Source organism: Caloenas nicobarica, chromosome 5, assembly GCF_036013445.1.
Source record: "Caloenas nicobarica isolate bCalNic1 chromosome 5, bCalNic1.hap1, whole genome shotgun sequence".
NCBI lineage: Eukaryota > Metazoa > Chordata > Aves > Columbiformes > Columbidae > Caloenas > Caloenas nicobarica.
Genome location: NC_088249.1, coordinates 59,861,941 through 59,880,209, shown reverse-complemented (window position 1 = coordinate 59,880,209; position 18,269 = coordinate 59,861,941). Strand labels below are relative to the sequence as shown.

The following is an 18,269-nucleotide window of genomic DNA, read 5'->3' as shown; positions in this document are numbered from 1 at the left end:
GTTTCTATCTTGTTTAAGAAAAACTGACTGTGACTGCTGATGGAGGTGAAAGGAGATAGAGGTGCAAACTAGACCAGTAGCTAGATCTACAGTAAGACATAAAGGTCGAAAAATAGGATAGGCATATTAGAAAGTGCAGTCCTCAATTTCCCTGCTTACCTTCCCAGTCACCAAAGGTTTTATTGCAGATTATTTTGCAATGCTATTTGCCAGTCATCTGATGCACTCTTGCTTTGCCTGAACAGAAGTATCCTCTGTCTTGGCAGTAATGAGCAGCTAAACGTGCAGCTCATGAGGAGAAGATCTTATGTCTCTTAATTTGGTAGTGGTATTCAGAATGCACTTACTGTAAACTTCCAATATTAGGCAATCACCTAAACACTGAATAATTATTGATAACAATACAATTAATTTCTTCTGAGGAAGAAAATGCACCCTAGATATCATTCTCCAGAAAATGCATCCTAATTGATAGGGTACCCTCACTTTCTTTCCTCTCCAGCTATTCACTTGAGCTTGGGCTCAACTTCAGAAGGAAGTCTAACATTTCCATAAGGGGCTGAGGGTGCTTCTAGAAGACTTAGATCTTCACAGTTAGAAGCTTTCTGAGAAGTGAGAGATAAGGATTTGAGTACCTGCAAACCAAGCAAGCAGTTGAAACCTGTGTCTCTCTGACATCCTAAATGAATACTTTAATCACCAGCTCTTGTGTAAAAGAGTAGGCATCATTCTTGCCAGCCATCTCTTGAAAGAGATGTATTCTCCTGCTGTTATTACTGTATTTATTTATATAATATATTAAAGCTAGGCTTAAGCTTCTAGCTCCTGAGTTTGGGAAGGTGAATCCTACAGCGCAGTAAAGTTATCAAGCATTTGATGGCCATGAGATTTGGGGCACCTGTCACCTTGATGTTTCTTATTGAGTAGTTTGTTGGCCTCTGCTCTGTGAATCGACTCTCCTAAGGGGTTTAATACTCTTTTAATCAATTTACCCGAGGTTTACGTTGTGGGCTAGGGGCCTTAAAATCAGGTATTGCATAGCTAAGCATTGCATTGCACATTGTTGCCTTGTAGATAATTCCCAAGATTTCAAATAGCTATTTGAAATCATAGAAGCGGAAGGAAAGAAAAATTTTGAAATGCCACCTACAATATATTCCAGTAAATGCAGGGATATTTGTCAGTAGTTAGTGCAGTCTACTAAAATGCCATTTAAAAAATGACACTTATTGGAAAAGCAAAAAGTAAGAAAGACTGCAGATCTTGTGAAATGCTTTTGTTCGTTAGGAAAGCCCACTCTGTGGGAGCAAGGGGAGGGAAGAGAGTTTCTGCCAACCATTAGAGCTCTATCAAATGCAATATTACCCCAGCAGTGATTGTTATGGCTAATAGTCATGGACAGCAACTTTATTCATCCCAGAAAGTACACAAAGAAAAGCAGCACTGCAGTCTCTAAGATACGAAGCTTTCTCTGTTAAATTTGCCATGGATGGTTGGATTCACCAGTTCACATGCGTCTTTGACTGATACATCATGCTGGATGCTTTAGGCAAACACGCAGTAATTAGTAGAACAAATAGAAACCCCTGAGGATGCCCGTGCTTAATGACATTACCCATATTCTAAACTGTCTCTACAACAAATTACTCATTTCATGGCTGTAGGCAGTGCAAGTTAAGTTATCTGTATCAGTTGCTAAGTTGAAGAATTCACTTTTAACAAGACACAAGGTATTATACCTTTCTAGGAAACTTTCCAACACTTTAGCTTTTAAATCAAAAAGAAACTAGAAGTAACAGGCCACACCAGTTCAGGGATTAAAAAAAAGAGATATAGGATCTATTGTAAGTTTAAGAAGTCAATAGATGCTGATGATGAATTAGTTAACTTTTAATTAGTTTGGTACCATATAAAACCAAGAAACTTGTGAAGAGGAACCAAAATTAAATCCTTGGAGGAGTGTTGAGTTAGAACACAGAACTCTGGCTCAGAACAAAGGCAGATTGTGCAGAAGCATGTGTGGTTCCTGCCGTGAATGTTGCAGTCAGGTAATTGCTTTTCAATCAATCTCAGCAAAAGAAATGACAAGTCAACTATGGAGAATGAGGCAAATTGACTGGCATCTTATACCAGTATGGTTGCAGTTGTCTTGGCATTTTCAGTGTCATATTTGTTTGCTTTTCTTCACTGATAAATTTGACTGAAGAACCTGGATAAAGTGAACCTTGTTCTCATAAAATAAATGAGCTGAACATAGTGGTCAAATGATCCCCAAAAGTCTATGACGTTGCTGAACTGTAGTCACTTAATTACCTAAACGAACATGTGTCTTTGGACGCATGCGACTAAATATTCTGCATAACCAAGCCAACTCAAAGCTTCAGTAGTAAAAGCAGACTGAATATTGCCCTAAAGACAATAGATCGAGATGCCCTTGTACTGGGAGGTGGGGCAGTGAAGGAAAAGGATTGAGTGGAGGGAGGTGACCTGGGAGATTACACTGGAAAGTCAGGATTGCTCTTTCTGCCTCATTCCAGCAGGACAAGAAGAACAGGAAAAGCAACTTGTGCTGGAAAGACCATTTATCCTTCCATAGTCACAAACCCTTTTCTCAGCAGTGGAAGTCTGTACAGCCAGCCTGGCTGTCCCAGCAGTCTGGCAGAAGCAATGTAGGTGGTACCACAGCCAGTGTTGCAGGTGTGTGCTTAAGAATTGGATGTTACCATTCAGTGTGGTTACAAGAGCTTTGACTGCCACCTCTTCACAAGCATATGGATGGTCAGTGTCAATAACTCCTTGTTTGCAACAAAAGCTAAAATCTCATCCAACTGCTAAAACTATTTTTTCTGAAAATATATTTTGAGGATGTACTGGTTTGCATTATTTATAAACATGTAACAGAGACTAAAATATAGACAAGCTTACAGTAGCAAAGCTCTTGGCAAGTAACCTTCCAGAAAATAAAAGATTCAGCATCCTCACTGAGACCTTGACAAAGAAACACCTTTATTTGGCATACAATAATACGTTGTCACCAAACAACTTCCAAAGGTAAGTTTGGAACCCAAAAATGTACAGATCTGATACTAGAAAATACCTTAGGAGGTGCCAGAAGGGTTTCAAGCTGCTTGCTGTTTCACATACTTCCTTGGAAGTTGTGCTTAAGTGTGGTTGTATTGATCAATCTGCTACAGTCTCGTCCCAGAGAAAGGGGCTTGTGCCCTCTTGTACATCTGGTATCCTGAAAGTATTCGGGTCCTGATCAAGGCCATACCTTTCCAATTTTTCCCTCCACTTAAAAAGCAGTGGAGGGAGGGAGAAAACAGCAGCATTTGGGGATCAAAACCCTGGAGTTAATGACCTCAGGGGTCTACGTTAACTTTTTTTCCAACAGCTGTGGACTTATTCTGTAGATTTAGATAAGTGTTCTTGTGCCTTGTGTAAAGGGGAAATAATGAGATCTGCTATCTCCTTGCATCTGCTTGAATTTTTCCAAGTGTGGGAGCAGAGCTCCCATGTTCACCTAGGTGTGTTCACAGCTGTCGTGTGTATGTGATGTGTTTGCATGTACACTTACACAGCCTGCAACTCTGATACGCACAGTTGCGGGTTGATATAGAAATGGATCTCGTGTTTCTGGCACATCTATCTCTCCGCATCTCTCTCCTCTGTGGCACTTGAGATGCTCACACCCGAGAAGCTGCAGCCAATGCTCCTTGCTCATCAAGCGTGCAGAGAGCAAGCGCTTTTCTTGGACCATCTGCGCTGATTTAGTTGATAATGTTTACCATGTCTGTTGGTTTGGAGAAAGATAGGGGCTGGTGGGGTGTCGGGAAATTCTTTGAGCCTTGTTATCCCTACAGTAACTATAGACTTTGGCAGGAATGCGGGTGATTAATGTCAGGTCTGTGGGCTTAGCCCAAGCGACAGCAGCGCTCCCCGCCGCTGCGCTGGGTGTCTGGGAGACAGCAGCGTCCCCCTGCTCTTCACCAAACCCTGCGAATGCAGCTCGGCTAAATAAACATTACCGAGCTGCTAATCACACGCTCTGAAACAAAACAGCACTTCACTTCGGGATCTGGGCAAGATCAGACTTCCCTCCCTCCTTCTCTCCCCTCCCCTCCCTCTCTGCCCCCTCCCTGCTTTTCTCCTCCTTCCCTCTCCCCGGCAGCCGCTCAGCCGGTCCCTCCGACCTGGCAGCCTCATGCTGGGGGCCGCTGCCGGCTGGGGCTGAGCGAGCGCTGCCTGCGCTGCTCGCACTGCCCGCCCTGCCCGTCCGCCTGCGCTGCCCGCCCCCCGGGCCCGGCTCCCCTCGCCACCCGGCTCCCCGGCACCGCCGCCGCCCCGCCGATAAAAAGTTGTTGGGAGCGCCGAGGATGGGAGCGCATCTGCAGCCTCTAGCCCTGCGGCTTCTGGCGTTGACTTTCCCCTTGGTGGCGAAGGGTTTTTCTGACGAAACGTTGGAGAAAGCCGCGAAATCCGAGGGATATTGCAGCCGGATCCTGCGAGCCCAAGGCACCAGGAGGGAAGGGTATAATGAATTTAGCCTCAGGGTAGAGGGCGATCCAGAATTTTACAAGCCTGGAAACAGTTACCGGGGTAAGTTGGCCATCCTCTACTGCCGATACTAGTGATAATGGTCAGGACAAGTGTCTCTGAAACTATAACGTGTCTCTGCCTGTCATCTCTGTATCCCTTTTGGCGTGTGTGTGTGTGACTGTGTGGGTTAAGACAGTGTAATATACTCCCACGCATTACTTTATTGGGGATGCTTTCATGACAAGTGAGAGGGAGTTGGATTTCACAGTATTGCTTTGCTCCCAAACATTAACGCAGTATTAAGAGGAATTTCCTTTCATTTCTCAATCCTCTCTGCCGGCTCAATGCTAGCACCAAGATCACAAGTTGATGTGATGCAAAGCACACGCTCTTCCCTCGTTTACCTACTTCTATGGGATTTCTTCCTAACCCTTTAAATATAACACAGTGAACAGGAGAAGCTTTAACATTAAGCAGGAACGACAGAAAACTGGGAGCTAATTGCTCTTGCCCTGAAATATGAATGTTAATATAATGAGTTAGCATATGGGCAAACAGTGATGCAGCATGCTGCCAACTTCCCACATTTTCCATTTATGTTTATCCCACCCTCCTTTTTTTTTCTGGGGGGACGGGGGGAGGTGGTAGGGAGGAAATGAACAGATGGTTCAAACAGGAAAGAGGCAAAGATGGTGCTAATGACCACTGTAAATAAGAGATGGAGACATTTGTTTCTCACTGAGTGTTTCACATACAATCCTTGAAATTAACTTCCAAGGTACATTTCAGCGTATTTTTCTAATTAAAAGGCAAAGGCAGTTTTTGGTCACTTGTCCTGCCTCACCATATAATGCCTTTGGAAACAAATCTTCTTGGCGTATACTGTTAACTTTGTATTTTAAAAGTGTTTTGAAATAATGTGGACATTCTTGGGTACCATAACTAATGTACTTCATAGGCATCACTTTAGAAAACAAATTTTGAGAGTTTCTTCTAAGTATTTCTCTTGACCGACCTTAGATTCAGTGTAAAAAGCAATGTTTTCCCATGGCATGAACATGGCAATCTTGGTATATATAGGGAGAAAAAAGTTTCCATGTAGCATAATCATCATGTTCTCTTAAAGGCTGAAAAATATATCTGCAGCTGTGATTAATCCTTTTTGAGTATTGGCCTGTAACTTTGCATGATTTTTGATATTTATTTTTTCTCAGTAATTGTTTATTTTAATGTGGTATGAGGAAATGCACATTTCCCACAAACTAGTTAAGCGTTCTAGACGTTAGGCTTAGTTCCTTGAGTCTAAAAGATTTCATGTTGCATGTCAGTTTCAAACTTCTACAAAGCAGGATAAAGACACGTGTCAAGTTCTTTGACAGTGACAAATATGAATGTTCTTTAAAAGTTTTGGAATTTATTTCTGTGACAGCATTATTGGATATTTTCAGTTACCTACCAAAGAAGTTTCTATTTTATGGAAATGTAGGAGAGAAAGAAACTCTTAGATGAATTAGCAGAACTAATTTTGTGGAGATATTAAGCCTTAGCATTAGGAACTCAATCTAAAAAAAATCATATTAGTATGCTGTATCTTCTTGGAAGAGAGAGAATTACAGCTAATAGTAAAAAGTTAAAATGTACCCCAAAATATGTGCCCTGTTTTTGGTATTTAGGATTGAAGTGTTCAAGTGGTACATAAGTTTATCTAGATAGTAATTTAAGGACACTTTTTGAATTGTTGGAAGAATGTAAGTAGATGTCGCCATAACATATGTGTTATCTATGGCAATAGTTTAACAGCTTTAGAGAAAGTTTCAAGAGCTCATTTTCAAAGGAAATTCTGCAGTACAACTGGAACTTTATTACTGTTTATTATTACAAAGGTTAGAAAATCCAACTAATGATACAAAAATGCAGGATTGTGGCAGGTCTGTGTGGCTCTTTATCTGTGAATTACTAGATGTACAACACTGCAGAAGATTTGCACAACTTCCGTTGTGTTGAAGCCAAATGTGCTTGTTTCCATGGCCCCTGTTTGATTTAGTGCAATCTGGATCCTTGGCACATTCCCTAGCGGGCTCCTAGAATAAACTAGTATTTATGCAAGGTGGATAACACAGGAATTAACTGTACATACAAATGCTGTACTCCACCAAATTGATGGTGTAGAGGCATCCATTTATGTTTGTGACTCTCTTGATCACTGGTTGACCTGGCAACCATGTAAGACTCTCAAGCTGCAATGACTGGAGGAAACATTGCAGCACTCCTGCAGTGCGGGAATCAGGAGACCACACTTCACAGCTGCCATTTGCCTTTGGGAAAAATTTTGTGGCTTCCCTGCACTTGCTCACCCTTAAATCAACCAGGATCTATTTGCCCTAAGGGGAAATTCTGGGTAGACCTGTGTGTATGGAAGCCTTGGTTTTCCACCTCTCTGGAGCTGTGATAGAGAAAAATGGCCCTGAGCACTGAGTAACCTCTTTGAATGAGTAGGCACCTCCTCTGGTCTGCAAACACAGGCAGCAGTAAATAAGGACACTGTCTCCTGCCTCAGACAATTAAAAATGAGGTAGCAGCAGAGCTGAGGAGCCATCATTCTTTCGTCCCTAATGTCTAACAAAGCAACAACGGCTACAGGCTTTGTGGTGTCCCTCAGAGGAGGTGACATGACTGATTTCTAACATGTTATTTGGGGACTCTTGATGCTGTAGCCTGCAAGGGGCCTTCATCTGCCTGGTCTTTCGGGCTGCAATATTATTGCCTCTCACCTTCTTGGAGCAGGCAGCCAATGCATGTGATGGCCAAGTCTTCCCTTAATACCAGGTTTGTGGGCACACCATCCTGGCATTGAGGTCCTCTCCTACCTGCTGGTTAACTTAGACCTTGATGTAGCTGCTTTTGCTCCCACTGAAGGTCAATGGTCCCATTGCATTCAAAGGGTGCAAATGAGCTTTAAGTTTAGATGGTGTATGAGGTAATGATCCTTGAAAGTACTTAGCCCTAGCTTTATTGATCTGTAGAGTTAGATTAATGATTGCATGAGATTTCCATGAAAAATGGAGGAAGTTTCATCCTGTTAAAAATGTAGATGAAATGGCTTCTAAAAAAAGGCAATAATATGTCCATTTCACAGGCTAACATGCAATGTACATCGTTTCCTCCATAATATCATGAAATTGCTATTCTAATGAAGAAAAGAAGATTTGACTAGTGTAGTCCTTGGATATACCTTCTGTGTGGATACTGTTCCTGTTTTTAATGGAATTTTCACTTGGAGGTGTGTTCACCTTAGTTTTCAAGGACAAGCTCAGTTAATGTTACACTACTCCATTGTACTGGTTTGTGGACTTCTAATAAATATTGAATATTTTTCTGTCTATTTCTTTCTTCCCCCCAACATGCAAACACTCTTTTCTATACTTAATTTGTGAAACACGGAGTTTCTTTATAATGGATAAAAGGAAATACTAAAATTGTATTTGTTGGTACTTGTGCAATATACAAACAGGATGTGCCTGTAGTGTAGGATGTGGAAAGTCAGATTTCCTGCCTGAAACCAAAGGATCAGTTGCTTTGATCGCCCCACCTTTGGCTGGGGACTCTGAGGAAAGAAGAGTGTGTTGAAGGTGTCTGCCAAAGCGCAACTTGTAAGGTAACGAGAGGTTTGCTGGAGGGGTTGGAAGCAGACAAAAGTAATTGTTGATATGTAATCTCTTTAAAGTAAGTTCCTTAACTTTGAGACTTGCACTGAGATTTAACTGATCTTTACAGGAAGTTCATACCGTTCAATGAATGTTAATTAATGTGAACTCAGTGTGTGATACTCAGGTGTTCTTTAAAATGGCAGAATTTAGCCCAAGAAAGTCTCTCAACTCTGCTGCAATGAGCAGCTGCTTTTTCTCGTGAAAACCAGTTGTAGTCTGACAGCTTCCCACTGCTGCCCGTGCCACGCAAGCCTCCTTCTGTGCCAAAACAATTGGTTCAGTGGCCACAGAACCATCACCAGAATAAGGTGCTGTGTTCAGGAGTGCTTCAAATAAAGCCTTGCACTGCCATGGTATCTTGGCACACTAGGTAGTTCAGAGAACTGACTGAAATCTTTTCAGCTCTGGTGTTAATGTTCTGGTTTAGCTCAGGGGTGACCAAAGCACACCTTTATCTTCGTATCTTTACACTGAGATTTCACAGGCACTTAAATCCCACGTGAGTCCACTCTGCTCCTGCAGGTCATCTCCCTCCCGACCCTACCTGGGTGTCCCCAGCTCTGGCAGAAGCACTTCTGGGGCTGCACAGTGTGGCCTCTCAGGGACTGGACCCAGCTGAACTCTCCGGTTGGGTTTTTTTGTTTTGTGCTTCTTTTCAGCTGGATGTGTTCCCTGGTTCAGCTGACGGCACAGCTGCCTGGATGTGGCTGCTGTATGAGCAGTGTGGGGTGGAGAGGGCAGGATCACTCATGTTGGAGGAAGCCTGGATTTATTCTGGGTTGAAATGACTGTGCAACCACAGCATAAGTACTGCTGACCCCAGGCATTCAAAAACTATGAGTCAGGCTTTGGAATTACCTTTTTTTTTTTTTTTTTTCCTGGTAATAGCTTTTGTAGCATTTCAGCTATCCTCTGTTTTATAGGCAGGTGTTTTGTTTAGAATTTTGAAAACTGTTTGGTTTGATCTGTAAATTTGTGAAGAAAATGATGGAAATTGTTGAGTCAATTCACAGCTGGATTCTCTATTTGCTTGCATAAGTATTTAAGTATTTCTGGTATAATCTCTTACTCATAGTGATTCAGAGTTTTGAATTCCATATAATATATGGAAAAAATTGTTGCATGTAAGAGACCTTTGTGGCAATTAGTTTCTAAGAATCAGTGTTCAAGCAAGTGTAATGTGTTCATCCTTGTTGAGTTCAGCAGCGTGCTGTTCTCAATTACTGCAACTGAGAGGCTGGTGGTAGATTTTCATTTAGACAGAGCTGCAGAAGTTTGCAAGATTAGGTTAGTACTAATTATTAGGCGGGTAATGAATTAATGAATTGGAGCAATATTTAGAAATGCGATCAGAAATTTTAATGCTTTTCTGCTACTACTCAATTCATCTATATAAAATGCGAAAGTTTCTTTCTCCACCAAAATGGTGAGGTTTAACCTCATCATTGGTTAATGGTTTAATTCAATACAATTAAACGTGTGCTGAAAATCTTGAGAGTTGGGGGATTTGCCACTCTGCCCATCACTACTCTAGATTTGTACAAGTGTTTCCAGGTGTACCGGTCTAAACATGGCACTTTCACAACAGGTTAAAAATTGAAATGAATCTTCCTCCAATCCTCCTTTTCTCACATGTAGTCAGAAAAGTTATGTATTTGTGCAAACACCATGGTTTTTAGACCCAAGTACAGCTGTATAATGCTAGAAATCCTCAAATATCCTATCTTATATTTTTTCACTATTGAATTTCTAGATCAAAGAGCTCTCCACATGTTCCAAATGAACTCTGGGCATATTTTGAAATCCATATGTTTTAAGGGCAATTTGTCATTTTTAATAACTTGTTTCGACCTATCACAGCCTATTTGTGCAACAGGGAGTCTCTTGTGAATACTCTTCTATGAAGCAGCATTGGTAGTTGCAGTTTGCTCATTAAAACTATGGGTGGTCTTCAGTTTTTATTGTGCTAGTTAGGGTTTGAGAGTGTGACAATAGTGTACTACAAGCAATGCTGTCTGCATTACGCTTAAAGTAAAAGCTACTTAAAAGTATTAGTAGTCCTGTTTTCTGTCTCTGTTTCTTTAGGGAAAAAATATTTTTAAATTAAAGTTTACCTCCTGTTTCCAAAAACGGTTCCTGTATGGTGTTGAAAAGTGTAAACTAATTTTAAAACTCTCCCAAAAGTTGTGCCTTAAAGCTCTGCCTCATTCCATCTTCCTGATAGTGTTCAAAAAAGCCACTGCTGACATAGCTCAGGTGTTGCTGGGTGGTGCTTAGGTACTGATGATGGCAAATGGAAAAATCAGGCAAAGGTATCTTACACTGGCAGAAAATGGGGGATGTAATTCTGATGCTGAGCATGGTAAAAATCAGGTTAGTCAGCATCATGTTATTTGTTCTCTGCTGGTGGATCCAGTGTTGCCTTCCTGGTCCAGACTGGTGTGTGAGGGAAGTGTGTTTTGCTGATGTGCAAGATGCTTTGGCAGTCAGAGCTGGCAGCACAATATTTAGAGGTCAGCTTTAGCCATGAGTTTAATTTTGTGTACTGCTCGTCCCTGAGGTTGGGGGACAGGAAAGATGGGTTTAGAGTGAACATCTGCATCAGCTGGAGAACTGTGTTGAGTGTAGCTGAGTTGGAGCAGGCGATATGGTCATCTTGCTTTGCAGCGAGAGAGACATTCTGTGCTCTAAAATGCCTAAATCCACGTCTATGCTCAGAGCAGGACAAAAGCTGAAGCCAGATATTCAGGAGATGTTCCCTCACATTTAAAAAACGAACAAAACCCACGACACACACAGAGAAAACAACAAACAAACCAAAAACCCCACCACCAAAACAAACAAAAAACTTGTGTCCCACTCCCAGAGAATAAAATAAACCTCTTGTAAATCTGATGTAAATCTGAGCAGATTAGCAGAGAGGCTGTGTGTGTGTGTGTGTAAAAATAGCTGGGGTATTTCACATCGTGCCAGTGTTTTTCAGATTATGTGGAAAATTGGACTGAACATTTTTGTGTTCTGGCTGGCTCTGCTCCTTGTTGTTTGTGCTCTATCTTTTGTTAATACCAACTTAAAACACACACCTTTCAGGCTGAACTGTGAAATGATGTGCAAGTGACTGATTTCACAAATAATGTTGCGTTTTCATTATTTCTCTGATTCTATTTCAGTGACACTTTCTGCTGCCACTCCTGCTTACTTTCGAGGATTCACATTGATTGCTCTCAAGGAAGGAAAAGAAGGTGACAAAGAAGAAGATCACGCAGGAACCTTTCAGGTAAGAGAATTTTCCTTGACCTGTATCTCTGGGAGTTTCCTTACTGTGTGCTTGGCTCTAAGAGAGAAGTTGTATGCACAGCAGAATGCAGACTATGCTTAAGAAAGCATAAATATTTGTGGATGTTAACAAGAGAACAGCACAGTATATTTTATATTCCATGCAACCTCTTCAAAAGGTCAAGGCTTTTGTGCCTTGACTTCAGCATGCCTTCCCACATTCTTACTGTTGATGAGCGTCAATTATTTGAAATAAAGCCTAGGACACCTGAATTTGTTATTCAAAGTGAATGTGAAAATGGTTTAATTCACATTTTGCTTTTGGTATTTTTTTGCCTAGATTTTTTTTTCCATTCAGATGTAGATTATGACTTTTGAGAAGTGTTTGCCACAGCTGTAATGACTATTTTATCAGTCATAAATTAGATTCTGCTGTTTCATTGATGCTTAGTAGTACTTTACTTAACAAACACATTCAGTGAGATGAAATGTTGTTTATAATTTTTAAAAGGATCAGAATACAAAGTAGTGATTCATGAAATAGTATTTCCAGCTATTTCAAGATCACATTGCCTAAAAAGAATTCTGGAGTGGAGAATACACATCATTATATGAAAGTAGGTAGAAATTATGTAGGTTTGTTGTTTGATTCTCAGATGAGGTATTGTTTGCTGTTTCACTTTCCAAACTTAGAAATATTGTTGAATGATATTGATTATAATTTACATGATAGGCAATAACATTGATACTCATTTTAATAATGATCTACAGATAGATTTCATTTGCCTCAAAGAAGCGTTTACATGTTTTCAAGGGAAATAATCAGAAGTTCTCATTTTAGTGATCTATAAGGAGACATAAATCAACTTCTAGCATCTCTTCCTGAAGCTTCTGTTTTTTTTTTTTTTTTTTGTATATAGCAAATATGATGTTCAAACTCAATACATGTTTGCCCTGTTTTCCTAGATGCTGTGCTAGTAAATAGAAGAGGAAAAAAGATGTTTAGTTCAAGGGTTTGCACTGTGTTTTTATTATAATGTGAAGATCCTAATGCTGTCTAAACAGCTGTGCAGAGTAAGAAGAAATTGTGTGTACAATGAGTGTATACCACTCATTTATTTCCTGTGCTCAGATGGAAAATATGTTATTCAATGAATTACCTAGTGGAACAGAACTCTGTGTAAATTCCTTAATAGCAGCAAGAGACTAAATGCTGCTTCTGGACTACTCACATAAGCCTCTGCCTCCATGAGGAGACATGGTTGCTGTTCAAATAATAGTCAAATGAAAGCACATGAATGCACTGTGTAGAGCAAAGTGCTTCGTTCATATTAGCAAGACTTTGCAGAATAACCAGGATAGCAAGAAATGAAAGCGGACCAGATAACACGTATGCTTTCTCCCCATGCCTCGGAGACTGCCAAACACCATATTTTCAAGCCCGGGAGTGCCACTTTCAAATCATGAAGTATGGGTTGCAATGCCTTTCATGGGGAAAAGCCAAAGCCATACTCTTTGGGCAAGATCCCATTGGTTCTGTGGCTCCTGGCTTGCACAGCTGCTGAGCGTTAAACTGATCCTCAGGTGCAATGCCTCAAAGTGCTGCAGAGGGGCATGTGCTAGAGTAGCAAGGTGATAAATAAGGGCTCACATTGCAGTGACTGACACGGACATGGGACACACAGGTGGTAAAATGTTGTTTTCAGCCGTCACAGCCACGCTGCAGCAGGCTGAGCTCTGCAGCCCGTTGCAGAGGATGAACACGCAGTAAGCAGCTGCCATGAGTTGGCCCTGCTGGGGCTTTGCTCTGCCTTTTATTAGTACAGCCTCCTCATGGCTCATTTGCTCTTGCCTGACTCTGCAAGTTAGCAGGTGTGGTCCATCTTCATTAGTCCTTAAGCTGCAGGGTCTTGATCTTATGCACAGCACAGCTGTTAAAATTCTTTGCATTTTTTCTGTAATTTTTGGTTACCTTTATACTTGCCATGGAGTAGAGACCTTTAGGGAAATGTAGTTTGGACACTGTCATTCTAAATCTGTTTTCCTCTGAGAAAACCGAGACTTTAAAATCTGATTTTACTGTTGTTTGTTTATTTAATGCAGCCAAACTCTTTTTCTTTGTCCTTGTAGCACAGTCAGGGCACAATTTGTCTTTAAAATAAACCACATTGTCTCCCACAAACTTGCAAACATATGTTAAATAGCTAAATTAAATATGGTTGCGGAATTAAAGATGCCAAATTCAGTTGTAGAAGATTGCAGATATAATAATATGGCTCTTACTTATGCCAGTGGTAATTGTACAACTCGGGGGTGCAGTGCTGCACTGACAGATTTGGATATCTTGTCCCCTTGGCCTCTTTACACAAGCCATTCCCAACTGTTGTCATGCAGACTGCTGATCTTTCTCTTTTGTAATGTTCAGCAAGTGTCTGCAAATTGTTTGAAGGCAAATTGTACTCGAGGGCAGCAATCGAGCACTGATTGACAATAGAACAGTATCTGTACAGGCTATTTTAATCAAAGTATGTATGCAATGTAATAGATTCAGTCTGGTAAATAATGTAGAATAATAGAAATTTAGTGCTCATCTATCTTCCCCATTCTCTGAGGAAGAATAAATAATAAAACATCCACCAACAATTTTCTTGGAATAATCTGTTCTGAAGAAGTGTTCAACAACAACAAAAAAAATCATCTCCCGAAGTGGCCTGTTCAAAGACTTCAATATATTTTATAGAAAACTTAAGGAAAACTTCATAGAGTTTTAGTAATGTCTAAACTTGAGTCTTCAATAATAGTGGTTAAATTGCTCTTTAATCAGATTATTTTCCTAAATTAATTTCTTTATATCATATGAGACAGTTTTTTTCCGAGGTTTCACCCATTCTCTCTCCAATTCCACACACTCTCTGCCTGTTTCTAATTAAAATTTTAATATTTTCATTATAGGGTATCTTTTTTTCAGTTTTACCATTTCTGCTGTCGAGAGTTCAGTCTTATTTATATTCCCCAGAATCGTACACAATAGTCAATCTGAACCCTCAGCATACAATCTGATAGAATTTAGATACAGTAATCATTTGGAGCATCATAATTGCTTCCCTTGTCTTCATGCAGAATCCTGTAAGTGTATTTGACTTACGGGAGCACCTCAGTATCGTATGGAAGGTCCATGATGAAGTCCTAAATCCTCCCTGCATATACTTCTGCCTACATTGTGATTCCTCATTTCTGTCTCTGCATTTTATTCCTTCTAAGTCTAAAGCTTTATATTTGTCTTATTGAATGTCATTTTGACTGCATCTTCAATTTATCAAGAATGTTCTGGACTACAATCTTGTCCTTCACAGTGTTCACTATTCTGCCAAACATTGGTGCTATTTGTGGGCTTCATAAATACACGCTTGACGATTAAGCAGTCAATATAAAATATTGTGTGCAAATGTGACCTGATTTTCTCATGTGCAGTGATAGACTGAGTCATAAAGACATAAAATTAGACACTTCTCTGTATTGTTTTGGCATAATCCATTGTTAGATTCTTATGTTCACTATTTTCATCATAGTTTGTGTTAAATGCATTCATCGTAGCAGTGTTCCTGGAGGTGTCCTTTTGACTTTCTTTGCTCTAGAGTGAATCAAGGAATTCTTAGTTTAGGTCACTGAATTTAATGACCCACCAGTGCAAAACTGATGTAAGAACATAAGCAGGCATTGCAGTAGCAAGAGTGAAGGTTTCATTAAAAGTGTGACATTACTAAAAGATAGGAACTCATGCTGTAGAGGAAAACATTTAAGGAGCATTGGAGTAATAGTGACATGAGTAAGGTAAGTGGTCCTTTACTCAAACTCTTCCTTCTCCAGGTTTACCTTGAAACAATAGCCCCAAACGTTGCCTTTGTTTTTGAAGACATGCTGACTGGTGACCACCTCTTTTGATGCCGTTGAGCTGACTGATGTGCTTACCGAAGCTTTTAGATTAAAAGGTATTTTTACAAGCTCTTAGAAAAGCAGTTCCTTAGTTGCTGTGTTCCAGCATTTTGTAGGAATCTTGCAGTATATCATCTGCTTAAAAAGATGCATTTTGAAAGAAGTAGTCTTAATAGGCTCTTAGCCATGTCTCATGATTTATTTATTCTTGTGTTTATAAGCAACATTTGTTTACACTAAAAAAAAAGACTGCAATCATTTATTAAACTTTTTATATTAAAATTAAGCTATCCTTATGTAATATTGGTGTTGCACTCAACTTGTATGTGTTTTGATTTTTTTTTTTTTTTAAATCTTGTATCCCAATATAAGCATATCAGGCTACTTAGTAAATGGCTTATTCTGAGATGTATGAAATGATGTACTTTTGTTTAACAAGTACTCAGAACTTTCAAGTATTTTACTCGTGTTTGTGTTCTGTACATTCCCTTTCCCCAGTGTCTTGTCCCAGCACCACTGAAACTGAGTCTGTCATCTTACTGCTTATAAGCATATGGAAGTAATGCATTTTTCACTCTGATTTAATGTGAAATGTTCAATCACCAATGATTTGCAAATCAGGAGATGAATTTCCAGTTTGTAGTTGAAACCACGTAGTTTAGGTTTCTTAGTAAATCTTCTCACACTAATGAATGTGAACAATGTTCATATCTAATTAAAATTTCAAATTTTAAAAATTCTTCAGGGTTTTCATGAAGGAGGGCTGAGACATTACAAGTAGGAAACATAGTCCTCAAGTAACATATGATGGGAGGGTGGGGAAAGAACAGATAATATCTACTTGTGGCTTTAAACCTCATAATTATGTGATCGTGACACACATACCTACTTGACATTTGTCAAACAGAAAAGAATACAAAGCTGTGCACGTTGGTTTCAGAGAGAGACAGGTGCTGTACCCCCAAAAAGTGGGGCAATGCAGTTGCATCCAAACTCCGAAATGAAAATTCCCTCTCCAGAGTATCAACCAGCAGTTCTACTATCAACAGCAGAGAAATCAATAGCTGCACGCAGTTATTAAATTAACTATTCAAACCTGGTCTTTTGCATTTGCAAGAGTATTCCTGAATTTTCTTTCTATAAGAAATTATTGCATATATTTTTCTAGACCAAAAAAACCCCAGCATTTTTATAATGGTAAAAAAAAGCTCTAGTTCACCTTTCCTGAGAGGTGGAATTGATGGTCCTTGATGAAAAATTTCACACATTTTTTCTAGAACTCTCTGATTTCCATATTGTGACACTTGGGGATTAAATATGAGCTTTTAAAAAAGAAGTACTTTGTGCAGCTAGTTCTAGCATTGGTTGGAAAATCGGAACACTCTGAATGAGGTTAAGTTACAAAAATCTCAGGTACACTAGAGAAACCTTAACCCGACGCACTTACTGGCAAGGTTTTGGTTAAACATTATCTCAGGAGATAGTTATATCTTGCTTCAGAGAGTAAAAGATAATAAATGAAAATAAGAGTGGTGAGCACCAGGAACTTGCAGAAAAGACACAGTTCTGTGATAGTGATTATTTGCTACTGCTGAGACTGTAGGAAAAGCAAACTACATTCTCACCATGAAGGGGATTTTACATTTTACTATTACATTTACTTTGTTTGTTCTGCATTTTACTATTACATTTACTTTCTTTGTTCTGGTTTGGGCTTGCATTATGAAAGGGGCAAAAATTTTTATACTGTAACATCTCCCACTTTTTACATATATTAAATGTCGTCTTGTTATACTTTGGGAACTCCCTCAACTCATTGTATACATTGCTGGCGTGTATTTTAGAATTAATTATTAAAACCATAAAATCACACAAAATCAGAAAATATACAAAATTTCTGAATACTGCTTTGTTATGTATATTTTTTTCACAGTGGATCTTCGAAGTACTAGCTAAGACATTTATGAAGAGGAAATAAATACTGTACTTGGTTGCAGCGTAACTTAGTTCACTACTGAACAACAATGGGTTTCAGTTTCTTAGCCTGCGCTCTTACTTCTGTTGACAATTGGCTTATCTCAGCTTTGTGAGTTTTTGTGTAGCTTTCTGGTTTATCGTATAACAGCGGAAGAACTAAGAGGCTTTCTGTGAAAGTCCTCTGGGATTTATGTGGCCCAGATTCTTCTACCATGGATGCTGGGAGGCTGAAAGTCAACAAGTACAAGCTGATACCAGGCAGGGTAAGACCAGAAGTAAGGAAGATCTTTTTCTCTACAAGGACAGTCAGGCAGTGGCAGAGATTGCCCAGAGAAGGCTGTGCAGTCTCCTCTCTTGGAGGTTTTGAAGATTTGCCTGGATACAAGTGTTTGTATTTCTAGTATTGTATTTTGATAATTGCAGTTATAAACAGGTACCAACACAAAAGGTACTACCTAGTTTCTAGTACATACACTGTTCAATGTGGTTACACTCTGTAGTGTGAGAAGTGTGCAAACGTTCTTTTACACGAGCATTTGACTCAATCTAAACAAGTATAGAAACATTGATTTTTATATTGAGAAACTCGTCTATATGTACCTTTGTGCTAAATATTCATACTCTGAGCATTCAAATGAAAGGCCGTTTCCCCCCAGTCTCCCTTTGATAGGGGATACACAATCAACGTCCCATCAGCATGAGTAACCCTGACTTCCTCTTATCCAGCTTAATTTTAAATATGCTGGAGTGTCTTTTGTAAGGGTTTTCTTGGTGCATTACTACTGTAACTTGAAAAAAAATCAATTTTTCTTTAAATTTATTTGGCCTTAGTATCTC

At 39.7% G+C, this 18,269-nt stretch overlaps 1 protein-coding gene across 1 annotated transcript in view; it reads left to right on the top strand.

The window, feature by feature from the left end:
• The first annotated feature begins 4,310 nt into the window (after window positions 1-4,310).
• Window positions 4,311-18,269, top strand: part of SPON1 (spondin 1) — a 194,249-nt gene continuing 180,290 nt past the window's right edge. The window contains exons 1-2 of the mRNA XM_065636841.1: window positions 4,311-4,599; window positions 11,417-11,523. Coding sequence (XP_065492913.1) covers window positions 4,377-4,599; window positions 11,417-11,523 — 330 coding nt within the window. The 5' untranslated portion in view covers window positions 4,311-4,376. The remainder of the gene's footprint in view (window positions 4,600-11,416; window positions 11,524-18,269) is intronic.